At 43.6% G+C, this 17,684-nt stretch overlaps 1 protein-coding gene across 1 annotated transcript in view; it reads left to right on the forward strand.

The window, feature by feature from the left end:
• The window catches only part of IMPG2 (interphotoreceptor matrix proteoglycan 2), a 91,186-nt gene that overhangs the window by 5,738 nt on the left and 67,764 nt on the right, over positions 1-17,684 (forward strand). The window contains exon 3 of the mRNA XM_043538570.1: positions 16,087-16,253. Coding sequence (XP_043394505.1) covers positions 16,087-16,253 — 167 coding nt within the window. The remainder of the gene's footprint in view (positions 1-16,086; positions 16,254-17,684) is intronic.

A 17,684-nucleotide genomic window follows, 5' to 3' on the forward strand; every position in this document is an offset into this window, starting at 1 on the left:
AATTAATGTTGCTTTGAAAGGGGTTTAAACTTAACTGGAAGAAAACAGACACTTTTTTCTGGATAGGGTCCATATGGGAAGTTATAACAGTATATCTGGTATAACTTACCCATGTAGGTAGGGAAAGTTAGGCTCCTAAGTTATGTAGGCCTGGTCTACACTCTGGGAAATGAGGTTAGTATATCTATATATCACTCAGGGTGTGAAAAATCCATTCCCTTGAGTGACACAGTTAAACCGAGCTAACCCCCAGCAAACTCCCCCAGCGACCTAGCTCCTGCCTCTCAGGAAGTGGAAAACTCAAGCTGATGGGAGAATCCCTCCTGTCTGTGTAAATAGTGTCTTGACTTAAAATGCTACAGTGGTGCAGCTGCAGCACTTCACTGTAGACAAGGCCTTAGACATTTCTGGAAATTCTGTCCTAAGTGACTTGCCTAAGTCACAGACAGTCTGTGGTAGAAGAGGCGTTGGATCCTGGGTCTCCCGAATCCCAGGCTAGTTCTCTAACCACTGGACCATTCTTTTTTCTATGCTCAACAGGCTCACATCCCCACCCCCTCTCAATTTTTGAAGTAGTAGCCAGATGAAGGACTTCCTGTAGTGTTTCTATTGGAATCAGAATCCCTTTCACACAGAGTCACTAGTGGTGCTAGTCTGTAATGTAAACTCTCTCTCAATAAAATTCCTGAGGCCTAAATGTGTGCCAAACTTCCAGCACGAAAAAACCAGCACTGGAAGCACCGAACAATGATGAGATGACTTTGGCAGCATAAATGAAATACTCTATCCATTCAGATTCATGATACAACATTGCCAACGTAAGCAAATTAGGCTGGATCATGTCAGGTGCGTGTTATTTAAATCTGGGTCTAAAATGACAGTTGTCCCCCTTTCAGAAGGGTTCGTCGAGAGGTATGTGGAAGCTCTCTGAGAAGCTGTCTCTCTTCATTCTTAGCTCCCTCTCCTCTTGCATTGCTGCCATCTGATCCATTGACTTTCTCTGTTTCTGCACAGCACTCTCTCTCCACTTGCTTTGTATACAACTGGGAAATTTGCTAATTCGGTATCAATTCACAGAGACCACGTCAGAGGTCATAGCCATGGAATACTTCCTGTTTTCTTTTATAGCTAAGCTCATCTGAGCCCAACACAAGGCTCACAAGTCAACTAAAGACAGGACCCTGATTTTTAAAGAGACCTGGATCCTGATCTAAAGCCCATCAAGAGAGTATGAGAGTATCTCCTCTGACTTCAAATGGGTTTGGATCAGGCCCATTGTGCACAACAGGCATGCTCCTGCTTCCTTCAAGTCAATGTTAAAGCTCCTGTTGATTTCACTAGTCAACAGGCCTTTCTACTGGAAGGTACGTTGAAAGAGTAAATTCAGAGAACACAATGAAATCATTTATGCTCTGTAGAGCCAGAGCCTTATTTTAATATTAAACTGTAACCTAGTGTGAAAGAGGAATTTTAAAGATCATGTAGCAGTGTGCCAAACTTCATGAACTTTCCATTTACATCCCTCTAGAAGCATTTTACTGGTTTTCTGAAAAATATTCATATTTGTAAAAACAACGTGGAGTTCGGTGACACCTTAAAGACTAACAGATTAATTTGTACATAAGCTTTCGTGGATAAAAAAACCCGCTTCTTCAGATGCATGGATCTGAAGAAGTGGGGTTTTGTTTTTTTACCCATGAAAGCTTATGCCCAAATAAATCTTAGTCTTTAAGGTGCCACCAGACTCCTCGTTGTTTTTGTGGATACAGACTAACATGGCTACCCCTCTGATTCATATCTTTATGTTTTAACCATTGTTGTTTTGTCAGTCCTGTAAAGCGCCTTCTTTCTCAACATATCAGTCCCCTGAGTATTGGGCGTGACCATAGTCATCAAGATATTCTTTCCTCCTATATTTTTTTTATCTAAAGGGGTATTCCAATAAAGGTAATTCTTTAGTTGCACATGGACCACCATAAAAGTCAATACTGCTACAATGGAGGAAGAAGTCAATTGTCACTTTAACGTCAATGATTTTTTTTTTTAAACCATACTCAAAGAATTAGTGCTGATGTGACTGTTTTCCAGGTCCTACTCATTCTATCTGTATCTACTTTAGAAGGGAACATACTTAGGAATATATTTAGCTATTTCTTTTAATTTTATAAAGGCATCTTCCAACCAGGATTCCTTATTTGTTTGCCTAATGCAGTCTTATGGCTTCCAGTTTTACTGGCTTCTGTAAATTTGTGAGGGCTGCTGAGATTGCCTGTGCTGGAAGTAGAGACTGCCTCTTAGGTGTTTTTGTTATAGGCTGCAAGCTGAGTGCTCATTTCTTGTGACTAGATCACTCCATGGAGATTTTTAAATAGAACTTCCCCGTTACTTTTTATGGGAAAATTCTACTTACAGATCAATGCATGATGTGACACCTGGTGTTAGACCTCCTGTAGTTCACATAGAGAACAACACGAAGTGCTAAAAATATAGCATGAAACATGAAAAATTCACAGTGAAACTGAATGGGGCATGTAGAAAATCAGTATTCTCTAAACTTAATTATGTCTGCATTTTCAAATCCATTATTATTAGCAGTCTAGTAATACCAAGCGATCCGTCTAAGATTACAGGCATCATTGTACTGTGCTGTACTTCTCCATAGTAAGAGTGTCTAAGGAGCTGACAGTCTAAAAGGGAAGGATGTACAGCGTGGGAGAGGCAAGCTAGGTTCAGGGAGGAAGTGACTTGTTCAAGGTCATCAAAACAGGTTAGTGGCAGAGCCAGAAATACATGCCAGGTCTTCTGTGTCTCAGTCCAGTGCTGTAGTCACTCTAATCTCACACCTAAATCTCAAAACAACCCACTACTTGCAATAGGGTTAGCATTTTTTTACTTTCATTAGCAGCACCCCCTGACCAATCTAGGGTTCTTACTGCCTCTACACCCCTTAGTGCTTTATACCCCTCTGTGCTCTTTGTAGTAATAGTCATAAAGAGCCTTTTTTTAAAAAAAGTATTTCCAGATGGAAGCAAGTCTATCTAGAGATTTCTATCATGTTTATCACTGTGATATCTGAACATGTAACAGAAGAGTTAAGTTCATGGTCTAGTAGATACTTATGAATACTTGGAGAGTTGATATGGATACACAGTTTGGGTTTGATCCTGCCAACTGCTGAGCTTCTAGACATGGATAAAGGGGTGTTTGTGAAATCAAAATGCAACAGGTGCTGACATGGGAGTTAAAGGCACTTGACATATCACAGGATCAGGCCTTATATGAGTATATGGGTGGTATTATTATCTTGTGCTCTTTTAAGATTAATTTCTTTGCTGCTGGAAGGTTCATGTGATCTGGCAGTAGTTTGCAATCAAATTAATGTTTAAAGGAACAGAAGATCAGTGTCCACTGGGCAGCACTGGGATGCACATTGACAAGACTGACTTGGTGGAAGCCTAAGAGTGTAAAGTTCAAATCATGAATGTACCATGAAACGTAATGAAAATAATGTTAGTGCTTATAGTTCAGGGGATTGGTAATGAGATATAGCCCAGGTGTAGTGTTAACAGAAAATTGTTGCCATCTGTTGGATGTTGCATGGTCTCTCTCCACTTCCTCACAAAACTCACCACAACCAGCACAAATGGGCAGCCTTGTTGGCCAGTCTCAGTAGAGAGGCCAAGCATTGGATCAGCCAGTTGAACTGGTGGTGTAAATGGAATTAGGGTTAAGGCAGCACGGGGAAGCTTTCACTGCTATGTCCTGTGCTGTACCTGCACAGTGGGTAAATATAAGATTCTGGTTGCCAGCACTGTCAGCCTGGCACCATTCACCAGTACCAAATTCTTTCTCTCTCTTTGGGATGTCTGAGCTTAAGCACTGTGATGGTGGCTGCCTTTCCTATGCAGGTTCCAAAGTTCCTTGTGCATTCTTCTCCCACGGAGGGCCGTACACAATCTGGTTCTGTATGCTCATATAAATTTCAGAGTTTATTCCTTAGGACAAAAGCACTTCTCTTAATGTGAACTTTCAGATGGCCAGAGTGGTATACAGTCTTCCTATCAGGTCTGTGTTGGCCTGCCTGTGCTTAAGATACATTATCTAAAAGTACTGATCACAGAAGACGGAATTAGTCAATATATTGGGCATAACAGTTGTTAATGAAGGAGTTGGAGGTGATTTTCAATGCTGTACTTGAGAAAGAAAAGTGTTCCTTAGAGGAATGAATCCTAGGGATTTTATCCATATTTATGGCCAGTGGCTTTGGTTATTCCAGAGGTAGGACTGAACCATCAACATTTAGATGTGGATCGAGATTATGACCCTCTTCTTCCCAAGTTTGGGTAGGTTCAGATCCAAAGTTATTTGGGATTGGTGCTATAAATTTGGATCATGGTTTGGATTTTGAAAAACCTTCCCCCCTCAAAGTTCGGGATGATCAAGTTTTGATTCAGGACTATCTCTTATTAAAATAAAAGGATTTTAATGATTAAATGATTTCAGTAATAATTATTAGTATTGAACTACTAAAATAAAACTAAGAGTCTGTTTGATTGAAATACCCTAACAGAGAGGCTGAAGTTTCAACTTGTTACTCAAACCTTAACTAAAGGTGAACAGAAGTAGCTTTAAAAACGAAACTAATGAACCTTACTGAGTGGCCAAAGATGATAAAAGGCATTTTAATTAAACAAAGGGGCTAATTTAGTACATCAGTGCATCATTCATTCTCTGCTTAGCCCTTTTCTGCATTGTTTCCAGCCAAGCAAATTTTCATGCCTGATTTAAGAGAACATATTCTGGGGTTTGTGATGGAAGCACTGGTTCAGCCTCTCCTTCATCTGAGATCTTAGGTGTTAGCAAGTGCAGCTAAAAAGCTCCTTTTTCTCCAGAGAGATTTTTCTCTTTGCACTGAAATGCTGTATGGAGGTGGGGTGTGTGCTCTTTAAAGACTTAGTGCTGCTATTATTGTGAATTCTATCTTTAATTGTTGCTGTGTGCTGTTTAAAGGTTGCCATGTCCAACCCCATACACATTTCAACAGCAGAGGAAGGGATCTGCGTGTGTATGCATATGTACATATTATAATCTGTTCGGCAAGTGTTAATGAAACCTTTGGATGAGACGTACCTTAGAAGTGTCAGTCATTCTTTTTATTACTATGACCCTCAGTCTCACACAGGGGCTGCTCGACCAATTTTGCTGCCCCAAGCAGCTGCTACCGAAAGCCGCCATGGCAGGAAGAGCGGTGGAGCTGCCGCCGAATTGCCGCTGCGGGACTCGGATTGCCGCCCCATTCTAAATGCCTCCCCAAGCACCTGCTTGGAAAGCTGGTGCCTGGAGCCAGCCCTGGTCTCACATCATCACCGCAGGAGCCATGCAGTTCCGCAGAAGCAAAAAGAGAAGATATTGGCATCCTGCTGCTTCAGAATAGACTATCCTGCCTGATTCAGAACTCCTAGCCAACCGTACACGATTCGACTCTTAAGAGGCACTAATGGGATTAAATGGGGATAAAACTCCAGCACTGCCCACTTACACAAATGACCAGCAAGCTACCCCACCCCCAACTAGGTGTTCAATACTGTCATATGTTGTCCCTCCTGTTAACCTCACAAATCCCTGCATATCAAGTGAGATGTAATAGGCTAAGTGACTCTTTTTCTCTTCTGAAAGATAAATGCTAAAAGCAGAGCCAAAGATACAGTTCCTTGGGCATTAGTGCGTCCCATACGGGTGATGGGCGAGGGGCATGTTACGGGCAAAGTTTCAACACAGGATTTCAGACAGAGGGTCACATGGAAGTTTTAAATGTTTATTTTCAAAAGAACAGTGCAGCCTGCAGGGAAGGGAATTTTAAACAAAGACTTTTTTCCCCCTCCAAAAAATTTGGCTGTGTCCGTGCCCTCTTAAACTGGATGTAAAACTTCTCAGGAGAAATATTTTCCATCAGAGAAATTGAGGGGAGGAAGATTAGGAAGTAGCTTAATCTTTGTTAGTTGTAAATTTATTTTTTCTTGTGACTACTGATAGGCAGCAATGCAGCCTGATGTATTGACATGCGATATGTCTCTATGAATAGAGCAGTGGCTGAAAGCCAGGGTTTCTGGCTCTACCATTGACGTACTGTGTCACCTCTATGCCTTGGTTTTCCCTGTGAAATGGAGATAGTAACATTTAACTGCCTTTGTTAGGGGCTTTGAGTTCTGTAGGTGAAATGTATCGTAAAAATGCTAAGTATTTACACACGCACAGTGGTGTAAGCATCAGGTTTGAAACATCTGGACTCCTTCACCCCAGGTTAGAATCCTGGCAGTTTCAGCTTCCTCCTTCCACACTAGATCTGTTGAGTTTCACATGGTTTTCTGATGCAATCTTTAAAACCAAGGCCCTGTCGGCTCTGTGTGGACATTAAGAGCCCCTGGAACTTTTATTCATTGGCGTGCGAGTTTGCACCAGTGTCCTGAGCAAAAATTCCTGCTTTTTCCCTCAGTACAGTGAACTGCTTGTTCCCCTTCTAGCTGGGCTGTAGTTCAGTGGTGCATTAAATGATTTTTGAAGCACTCCTTGTGGATAAAAGATGCTATATAAATGTAAGACCTCCATTTTGGGAGAGAGGCTAGGACAGGCTATCTGATTGCCACTCCTGGCTCTGCCACTGATTTGCTGTGTGATTTACTAGGGTCACACAGCCGCTTATTGCCTCAGTTTCCCCATCTGTAAAATAGGGAGAGTAATACTTCCTTAGCAGAAGTGCTGTATAAGGCTTTAGTCATTAAGGTTTGTAAAGTGCTTTGAGTTCTTTGTATGAAGGGAGCTATAGAAGGGCAAAGTATTATTATTTTAATATTTTCTCTCTCTTTCAAGAGTTCTGAATTACCATCACCAGGTATGGATGGAAGCCATTTCCCGTAGAAGCTTCCCTTTCCACCCACATACAACTTCTAGCCTCTTTTTTTAACTGCCTTGAAAGACTGGTCTTGATTTAGTGATGGTTTTAATCAGTATCATCTGCTAGGGATTAAGGGGGGTGGATCAGAAATCCTGTCTCCTCCTGGAGCTGATCCTGCAAATACCACCAGGCACGGAGCTAACTACTGTGACTTGTCCCACACAAGTCCAGTGAATGTTTTTCCAGGGCAAGGACTAATGAAGACTGCAGGAACTAGCCAGATGGGTGAGCTCTTTCCATTTGTGCTGAGGGGTAGCATTTGTACTCGAATGCTTTCTGGCAGTGTCACTACATCTGAAGTGGTGTCAGCATTTCTGTTGATACCCTGGTGTCAAGGTTCCTTCCCCACTCTGAACTCTAGGGTACAGATGTGAGGACCTGCATGAAAAACCCCCTAAGCTTATTTTGACCAGCTTAGGTTAAAACTTCCCCAAGGTACAAACTATTTTACCTTTTGCCCCTGGACTTTATTGCTGCCACCACCAAGCGTCTAACAAATATATAACCCGCTTGGAAACGTCTTTCCCCACAAAATCCTCCCTAACCCTACACCCCCTTTCCTGGAGAAGGCTTGATAAAAATCCTCACCAATTTGCATAGGTGAACACAGACCCAAACCCTTGGATCTTAAGAACAATGAAAAAGCAGGTTCTTAAAAGAAGAATTTTAATTGAAGAAAAAGTAAAAGAATCACCTCTGTAAAATCAGGATGGTAAATACCTTACAGGGTAATCAGATTCAAAACATAGAAAATCCCTCTAGGCAAAACCTTAAGTTACAAAAAGACACAAAAACAGGAATATCCATTCCATTCAGCACAGCTTATTTTCTCAGCCATTTAAACAAAACAGAATCTAATGCATATCTAGCTAGATTACTTACTGACTTTTTACAGGAGTTCTGACCTGCATTCCTGCTCTGGTCCTGCCAAAGGCAACACACACATAGAGAGAGGCTTTGTTTCTCCCCCCCCCAGCTTTGAAAGTATCTTGTCTCCTCATTGGTCATTTTGGTCAGGTGCCAGCGAGGTTATCCTAGCTTCTTAACCCTTTACAGGTGAAAGGGTTTTTCCTCTGGCCAGGAGGGATTTAAAGGTGTTTACCCTTCCCTTTATATTTATGACACCTGGTTTTTCAGGGATTCACAACTCGTTTGTAGAACTTCATTCCTGACTAAGCTTTTCATTCACGGCCTTGGTATATGAGCAGACTTCTCTTTCTTTATTTTACTTCACATTTTAAAAAGTGGCTTGGCAACTGGTGTTGGCAACAACTAAGAAGTTCGGCCATCTGAGCTGCTTTTTGCATTCAAATCTCTAAAATGGCTTTGATTTCAACAATGAACTTTGGTATGAATGATGGCATAATATTGTCCCAGAAAGTCTTAAGAATGTGGATGGAAAGGAGGAAGCTTGAGGTTAAGGCACAGGACTGGGATTTGCAGTATGTTCAGTACCTGGCCCTGCCACAGACTTCTGGTAGGACCTGGGGCAAGTCACTGAATCTCTGTGAGCCTCAGTTCCCTTTCTGTAAAATGGGGATGATAGCACTTCCCTACCTCACAGTGGTGTTGTGAGGATAAATACATTAATGTTTATGAGGTACTCAGATACTCGGATTCTCATTCATAGTATTAGATGCAACATACAGGAAGAGGACAATATCAAATGGTTGTGATGCTGCATTTTGATTGCAGAGTGATGCAATGCATGAGTGGTGGCTGCTTTTCATAAAGGATTAAATTCGGAGAGATGCTCAGCGTATGCAGCTTCCATTGATTTCACTGGGAATTTGCAGATGCTTGGCACCTCTTAGGATTTGGTTCAAGATTTGTACAGGGTAAGCAGTGTCCAGAGCAGGTGGGAGGGGGAGGGAACCCTTTTGTAAACTTAAAAAAATGAAAACAGAATGCTCTGCTAATGGGTACTAGATTGATACCTTTTCTAACCATCTGGGTTCACCCCACCTCAGATCTTGTCTCTGTTTGGCCCCAACTGAACAAGAAGGGAAGCCTTCCTCATTAAGTGTCAGTTTAAACACTTAATGAGGAAAGCTTCCATTCGTTATGGTCCTCTGATTGAGTAAGCGAATTTCTCCTTGGAATCTTTTAACCTAGAGCAGTATTTCTCAATGACTGGACCGTGGACTAGCGCATGTCCCTGAGATCTCCCTGACACAGTTTAGGAAGGCAGCAAGCTGGTCCCTAGTATCAAAAAGGTTGAGAAACACTGACTGCTGTTATCTTCTTTCATTGTGTTCCTCCGTTCAGTTTACAGTTTAATTAGTGGTGTTTGAGTGGCAGTTAACATCTCCCTGTTGAAGGCCTGAATTAATTCAATTGCTCGATCACTGCCCTTGTTTGCTTTGTGCCTATTTCTTCCCTACAATATGCATGGGCAACTCCCACTGAAGCCATCTGGAGTTCGGCTTGCACATGTGAGGGCAGAATGTGGCCCTCGGTAAAGAGCAATAAGTGAGACAAAACCTTTGGTAAGGCTATGTCAAAAGGCTCAGCAGTGGAGGCTGAGTTTGAACAGCCAGAGACCAGGTCTATTAGAGGGGCACAGTGCGGGGCCATAATGATCAGGGATGCTTTGAGGCAGCAATTTGAAGATGAAAGCCACAAATATTTGTTGCTATGCTCGGGAGTGCAGTGCTTGTAATGCTAGGAGGTGACTGGTGCAGACGATGCAGTATGTTGGTTTAACAGAATTGTATGTTGCTTTGCAGGGCTCTTTTTGCTTTCAATTCATAGAATAAAGATTGCTTTCAAACCAACACAATTCTTTTATTAAAAGACAACAACCGGAGGAGAGAGTCAAATAAAAAAAAAAGCATCAGCAGTGAGGGGGATGGAGGAAGGGAAGGTCCCAGGAGGAGGTGGGGTCCCGGAACGGCTAAAGATTTGCATATGTCCAGGGATCATACCCAACCTTCTCCTTTGGAGTACAGTGCAGCGGGTACTGTACTTCAGCAGGGCCAAACTGCAGAGGGATGGGTGTGGAGTGCAGTGGGTAGTGCAGAGCTGGACTGTGAGAGGGGAGGAGTGGAATGCCGCAGGTATAGACTGGAGCCAGAAGGTTGATATCCGTGTGTTGGTGGTGTCTGGGGGGAGCATGGGAAAGATTTTGTGACAGCGGCCGCAAGGGATGGTGGGCACAGAGCTGCTCGGTTTGAAGAGTTAGTATCGCCTGGAGCGTGTCTGCTTGGTGCTCCATTATGTTTAAGAATCACTCCGTGGCTTCATTCTGGCATGCTGCGTTCTCCTTTTGGTCCCTCTTCTCGCTATCCCGCCACTCCTTCAATTCCTGTTTCTCGGTGGTGAAGTGCATCATAACCTCACACATAAAGTCCTCCTTAGTTCTTGGCTGCTTTCTCATTCTGCACAGCCATTCAACCTCTGATAACAGAGGGAGGTTGGGCTCCCAAGGTCATCTCTGTGAAGTTTAAATGCAACATTTTACAGAAGCAGTATTGTTTGCAACACAAGCAACACGGATTCAGTGCTTTAAAACACAGCGAGTACTCGCACAAGACCCCCAAAATGGTGAGTAGCTGCAGGGGCAGGGTAAATAGCTCTTCCCGGACCCTGCTGTACACAGGGCACGTGGCTCTTGGGGAGAGCCAGCACTGTAGAGGGGGCCTGATAATCAATCCTGTCCCCACACTTTCCACAGGATGTGATCATTATGGAAGATATCTCGCTGTTGAGGGTGAGCAGGGAATCAAGGGAGGGTCTTCTCCAAGACTATGGCTTCTGCCCTGGACCTTATGCGGCTTGCCTGTGTGCAGCAATGGTGTGTCCCGTCCCCCACCCGCCTCGTGATGGCACAGTGATGTGGGAAAGTTACTGTTAATGGGGCAAGAAACAAAGCAGCTCTGCCGAGGAATCTGTGGCAGCGCATTGCCCAGTATCTCCACGAGAGTTTCCTGGAGATCTCTGTGGGAGATTCCTGTGAAGTGAGGGAGTCAATCAATAGCCTGTTTTGCCACTCAGACTAGGCATGCAGTGCGAGACAAGTCTGCTTTCTGCAACCCTCCTGCCCCCAACAACTTGCTTCAGCGATTTCCAAAATCAAATCCACTTACCAGGGGCCTCCTCTCCTGTTTGCGCTTCGCCGACATCCGGCAGCCGTGACTGGCTAGGCTTGTCTCGGGTAGAGAAGAGCTCCTGTCTGCATGCATCTCTGACCGAGTCATCCTCTGCCTCTGGGTCCCCCTCCACATTCTCGTCCAAGATTTCCTCCTCCTGTCTCAGTCCACTCTCGACTGGCATGTGAGCCCCTGAAGTATCCACAGGGGTCTTCGCAGTGGAGGTGGGGGTCACCGCTGAGTATTGCATCCAGCTCTTTGTAGAACCGGCAGCTTGTGGGTGCAGCACCGGAGCAGCAATTTGCCTTCTGTGCCCTGTGGTAGGCCTTACACAGCTCCTTCACTTTGACCCTGCGCTGCAATGTGTCCTGGTCATGGCCCCTTTCTGTCATGCATCGTGAAATCTGTCCTTAGGTATCGTAATTCCTATGGCTGGAGCGCAGCTGGGACAGGACAGCCTCCACTCCCCCAATGCTGATGAGGTCCAGCAGCTCGGCATTGCTCCAAGCGGGGGCTCACCTGGTCCGTGCAGCAGGCTTGGCCACCTGGAAAGATGTGCTGAGACCACTGCACGCGTCACCGAGCAAACAGGAAGGGGGCTTTCAAAATTTGCAAGGAATTTACTGGGTGGGGCTGACGGTCACCTGAGGGCAGGGCAGTAGAGTTCAAACTGATGATGAGAGAGGCAAGAGCAGGGATTGTGGGACACCTGCCGGAGGCCAATCGCAGCGCTGTAATCTACCTGGGTGTCTATGCTGGCACTGCAGCGCTGTAGCCTCAGCGTAGAAAGCCGTACGCCTCTCGTCGGGGTGGTTTTTTTATAGCACTGCAACTGCACAGTTTCTGCGCACTAAGTGGCGTGGCAGCGTGTACACCTCGGGAGTTACACTGCAGGAAGCCGCTTTACTGTGCGGCAACTTGCCAGTGTAGACAGGGCTCAAGTCTTTTGCTTTAAAGGTAGGTTTTTAATTATGAAGACTGTTGGCCATATCTTTATCTTTTCCTAAACCCCTATTTTCCGTTTTTGGTCTCCTACCTCATTTGCTTTTATCTCCTTTGAATTTGAAAAGGGTAGTTTTTTTAGGTTTTATTATATTTTAATTTTTTTCATTAAGTTGTGCAGTGTACAGAATACTTAGGGCGAGGGAAAGGCAGACAGGAGGGATACTTATACATAAAAATGCTTCTGTACTTTTTGGGGAGTCTTGGGGGGAGGGGCAAGGAGCATGGCCTTGGGGGAGGGCTGAAACGGGGCGGCGCCTCAGGGGTCCAGTTATCAGGAATTAGAAAGTAGCCCCTTACTTTGCAATTTGACCCATTTAAGTAAATAGGGTAATTCGCAGAATAAGTTACTACTCAGTGGGAACGTGTGTGGTAGAATGACTAGTTTGTTTAGGTTGGCGGTCAGCACATGCAGTTGTAGTGTTGGAATGAACACCAATGGAAATCGCAGTATAAGTTTGTCCAAGATTTTTATCCCTCCCCAAATCCACAGGGTCACATGAGTGAATTCTCATCAGACTATTTAGGAGCCAGAAATAATTTCTTGTCAACAGACCTACGGATTCTAAATAGTGTCAGCAAAGTGAGGGTCTTCTCTGCTTTGTTAGATAAGTATTAGTTAATGTATAACAAATCAAGATATGCAATAGTGTTTTTTCAACAACAGGCCAAATTCCCTCCCCCCCCCCGCCCAGTTACCCCCATATATCATTGATTTCATTGGAGGTGACTTGGTATAAATGAGGGGAGAATTTGACTCCCCATCCCTTTCCTCCTCCACAAAAAAATGTGACCATATTTTCCAGCTAAATTTGGTTAATGGCATCAGAACCCACAGATGGCACAGCACCTGTGAGATTGGGATTCAGGGTTGGTGGGGGGGTGACTAATTCTAATTGAAAGGACACACAACAAATCCCTAATCTAACAGGAGCTGATTGGGAGCAAATGTGCATGCTGCAGCAGCTTGTAATCAGGGGAAATGCTGTTGATCAAATTAATTTTAAAAATGAGATTAGATATATTTAAGACTGTTAAAGAAAACTGCCTGGGATTATTACTGCTAGTTATTACTTGCATCTGGGCAGCCAGTACTTGGTCTGTTGCTGTTTGAAAACCTTGTGGGGTCAGACAGAGTCTCTGCAAAGATTTGCAAGAGATGTGTTGTTGCACTTCAACTTGCATCTGTTTCATGTCACAATTACAGCCTGTTTGAAAACTCATCCCAATCATTTGGAATCGGAGTAGGCTAGATACTACACTGCACTGGATACCTAGGAGGGCCATATGCACCTCCATAAGATACGAATAACTCCCAGTGAAATCAAGTAGAGTTACTTCTATCCTGTGGTATTAAAATAGTGTTCTGGATTTGAGGCTGATCTCAGGCCTTTCCTAAACCCTCACATCTAGAGGAGAGTGGGAGGAAACATTGCAGAGGTTAGTGGTGATGGTTTGAACTGTGATAGTGCCCAGAGGTCCCAGTCAGGATCCTGGCCCTATGATGGTCTTTGCCCACCAAAGAGTTTGCTATCTAAGAAGACAAGTGACATGCAAAATCAAATATATACAGTTTTCAAAATATATATGTACATTTGCCATTTTTACTTATGAATAGATAAAATTAAGTGCCACTTCTCTCAATTTTCCCTTCAACCTAAGCAAAAATTGACTGATTTTTGCATAGGCATGACAACAGATATGAGGCAGTCTTCACTAGAAGACATAACATGCATATAAAAATTTACCAGCAATATCTCTGAAAGATGACATACCTTATAAATTCTTAGTTAAACAAGTGCAATGTGTTTAACCCAAAGAGCATCAGACACCCAGAGGTAATCGTCATCAAGTTTTGGAGCTTGGCAGCACAGAGAGGTTTTTTTTAAGCTGCTTGAAGAAAATGACTTAAGAAAGATTCAAGGTCAATTCCCTATAGGTCCTGGCTGAGTATGTCAGACTTTCCCTGAAAGCGAAGCATTTTTCTGCCAAACTGCTGTATATAGCTAGTGGAGGAAAATCCCATAAATCTCTCTCCTCCATTTATCCTGGGTCAAAGAGAGGTCCTTGCATGAGCATTATGTGACCAACTGCTCTGACTGGAAAACAGAGAGATTAGAGCACGTACAGTACTGGAAGAGACTTTACCCTTGCGGTCACAAACCTTCTCAGCTTACAGCTCAGAGTCTGCCCTTTGGAAGTACATACATAGAGTAATGTTAGAATAGCTCTTTATTTTTTTAAGCACATCACGTTTTCATCTCATGATTCTAGCCCTGCTTTTCAGTAGCCGTTAACACAATGATAGCTTCCGATATTTATTTTAAGTCAAAGGAATTGTATTGAGAATTGAAACTCTAGAAACTTTTTCAGTACAAACTAACTATAATACTGGTAAATTTAAATGCTTGCTGCACCTTACCTTTGGTACCACAATACTGCAGTTAACGTATATCTTCTGTGCAGGTGCTCACTTTTTAAAATTAGGAGCACAGTGTACAAGGGATTACTTTACTCACAGTTGAAATGCAGCTACTTCTGGGGTGCAGCATGGCTGCTGTTTAGCAGAGCAATAGTTTATGGGTGAGAAAATGCAGATTGATTACTTCAAATGAAATTTCAAGGGGGAAAGATGAAGGTCGAATGTAATTATCCCAGAAGGAATTTGGGTAGCACACTGGGGTTAACATATGCTTGGAAAAAGAGACATGAGTCTTTCACAACTTCAAGTGACCTGAACCTCTGTTGAACGAGTACATAAATGGCTTACAGTACCATAGTATGTGAGTTCCTCACAACCTCTATGTATGATACTCACAATACACCTGTGAAGTAGGGAAGTGCCGTCATGTCCATTTCACAGATGGGGAACTGAGGACTAGAGAGACTAAGTAAGTTGCTCAAGTCGCACAGGAAGACACTGGAGATCAGGAAATTGAGTCTGGGTCCCCTGAGTCCCAAATTAGCGCCCAAACCACTGGCTCATCCTTCCTCCCCTCTCTTGTCCAGTACGCACAGCCTCCAGCAACAAAGTGCCACCCACTAACACTATGCCTGCTCATTCTGTTAGAAATGGACCAAATTTTAATTTTCTGCAGAATTTTTTCTATTGAAAGTTTTTTCCATTTTGAAACCTTCAATTGTTATTGAAATTTCAATTTTGGGGGCATGAGGGGGGGAATTCTGCCATGACACTAAACTGTCAATCAAAATTGGTGATGCAAAAACTGAAAGGCAAAAATGCAAAATAATTAACCAAGCTAACTTTTTCATCAATAATTTGCACTGAATTATTTTTTTACAAAATGTGCAAATATTCATTTTTGATAGGGCTTGTTTTCGATGGAAAATGTCCACCAGCTTTTCTGAAAAGGTATCATTCTTTCTGGAACTTTGGAGTGGAAAATACATCATGGGAGTGACTGTGCCTGTTTTGGGAATATGACAATTTGCTTCACTTTCAGCCTCTTTACTAAAGAGGCCCTGAAGTGTGAGAGATGCAATGTTGCCTATTCTTGAGAAACTTGGTGTTTTTCTTAAAGCCCCTGCTTCTGAAGTCATGTGAATACATGCAAATCTCAGCTTTAATTTAAGTCTCTAGCTCTCTTGGTTGCAGTGAAAGCTTGCAAATGTTAACCTTAGTGTTTCAAAAACCAGAAGGCAAATCAATTATTTTTTAAGCCAATTTCATGGTTTCTGCGGTCTAACTCTTAATTTTCGAATACTTGGAGTTGGCAATACTGGAGATGTTTATATTTTCCAGAACACAGCATGTCAATGTGACTTTTATTTTAGATTAAGGAGAACAGCAAGCAAAGTAAGAACAAATATAAAGTCTCTATTAGGGAGGCAACAATGTGTGTCTTTTAATACATAAGATCTTCCATTCTGAATCCCCCTCAAAACCCTGCCCACTCACATACAGGCAGGCAGAATTCATACATATTAAAGTGTGTAGTACTCAGAAAATAGAACTATAGCTATCCACACCCACAGAGACCCTTCACCTTGTATTTATATTGTGTATTTCTGCTTCTCTAGTGTGTCAGGAAGCAGTCTGGGAGGTCTTCAAGACATTCTGGGATAGACTTCCAGCACGTGAAGAATATCAGTACTGGATGAGTTTGTGTGAGGAAGGAACTATGAGCATATTTGAAATGGGCACAAACTTCAGTCAGTCCGAAGAGCACCAGAGCCTGATTAAGAAGGTAAGTGCAGTAGGATGGGGTCTGGTTACCAAATCTTTTTCAGGAAACCAGCATGCACTGTTATGCTCCAATGTGTGACTTCAAATGACAATGAAAAAAAGTACATGTCTGAGTTTTGTGGTGCCTGGATTATTAATTTAGAAGTACTGTGTTATGAAAATAAGGCACTGTGCTCATTTGAGGGAGAGCAAAACATTATGATGCAGAGGATGTTGCTTTGAGTACCTCAGTGCCATTCACTGCAATGACCTGGCTAGTGCGTATGTGGGACCATTGCCTTCTACTGGATGGAATCAGACTTGTTCAGCTGATTATCATAGGCCTGAGGGCCACATCTGGGTGGGGAAATTGTATGCAGGGCCATGAATGTAGGGCTGGGGCAGGGGGTTGGGGTGTGGGAGGGGGTGCAGTGTGCAGGAAGGGGCTCAGGGCAAGGGGTTGGGGTGCAGGAGGGATTTGGGGTGTGGGCTCCAGGCCAGCACCGCTTACCTTGAGCGGCTCTGGGGTGGCAACAACGCACAGCGGGGCTAAGGCAGGATCTCTGCCTGCCCTAGCCTCGCGCCACTCCGGCACCACGTCCCTGCGGCCCCCCACAGCTCCTATTGGCCACGGGTGCCTGCAGGCAAGGGCAGTGCTTGGAGCCCTCTGCCCCCCGCCTCCCCAGGGGCTGCAGGGACATGGTGCCGGCCACTTCTGGGAGCGGCGCAGGGTCCGCGGAGCCATGGGGTTGGCAATCCTGCAGGCTGGATCCAAAGCCCTGACTGGCTGGATCAGGCCCGCAGGCCATAGTTTGCCCGCCCCTGTCATCGGCTGTTTACAGCTAATAGAGGTTTTCTTTCAGCTCAAGTGGTAGGCACCTGGGACTTCAGAGCAGGAGCCTCAGCTGAATTCTTGCTCTTACTAAGCTGAACAGCACAATGACAATACTGACATTCCGGTCACCACGTATTTGCTACTCAGACATGCACGTGCACATGATTTGCAAACGTGTGTTTGTAGACATTAGAATCGATATCCTGCCTAGAGAGTCTGTGGCCTTGTCTACATGGAGAGTTTGCACAGATTTAACTAAGGGTGGGACTATAAACCACTGTAGCCAAACTGGTGCAAACCCCTGTGTGAACACTGATTATTTTGGTTTAAACCAGGCTTAATTTTATCTTAAATCAGTTTGGCACTGCTTTAAACTAACCTGAAACAAGCCACTCTTAAACCAAATTGGCATGTCATCCCAAGGGTTTGCACGGGTTTAACTAAACCAGTGCAAGTTTGTATGTGTACAATGTCTGGCTCTATAACAGTATTTGCTTAAAATGGTTTTGCAGTCCAGGCATATATTTCTTCTTTGAAGGGAGTTGATGGTGGAATATAAGAGGCCATTTTTCTTTCATACAGAGCAGTTGTTCATTAAGGATGAAGGCTGTTCTAAGA

This window comes from Chelonia mydas, chromosome 1 (genome assembly GCF_015237465.2).
Source record: "Chelonia mydas isolate rCheMyd1 chromosome 1, rCheMyd1.pri.v2, whole genome shotgun sequence".
NCBI lineage: Eukaryota > Metazoa > Chordata > Testudines > Cheloniidae > Chelonia > Chelonia mydas.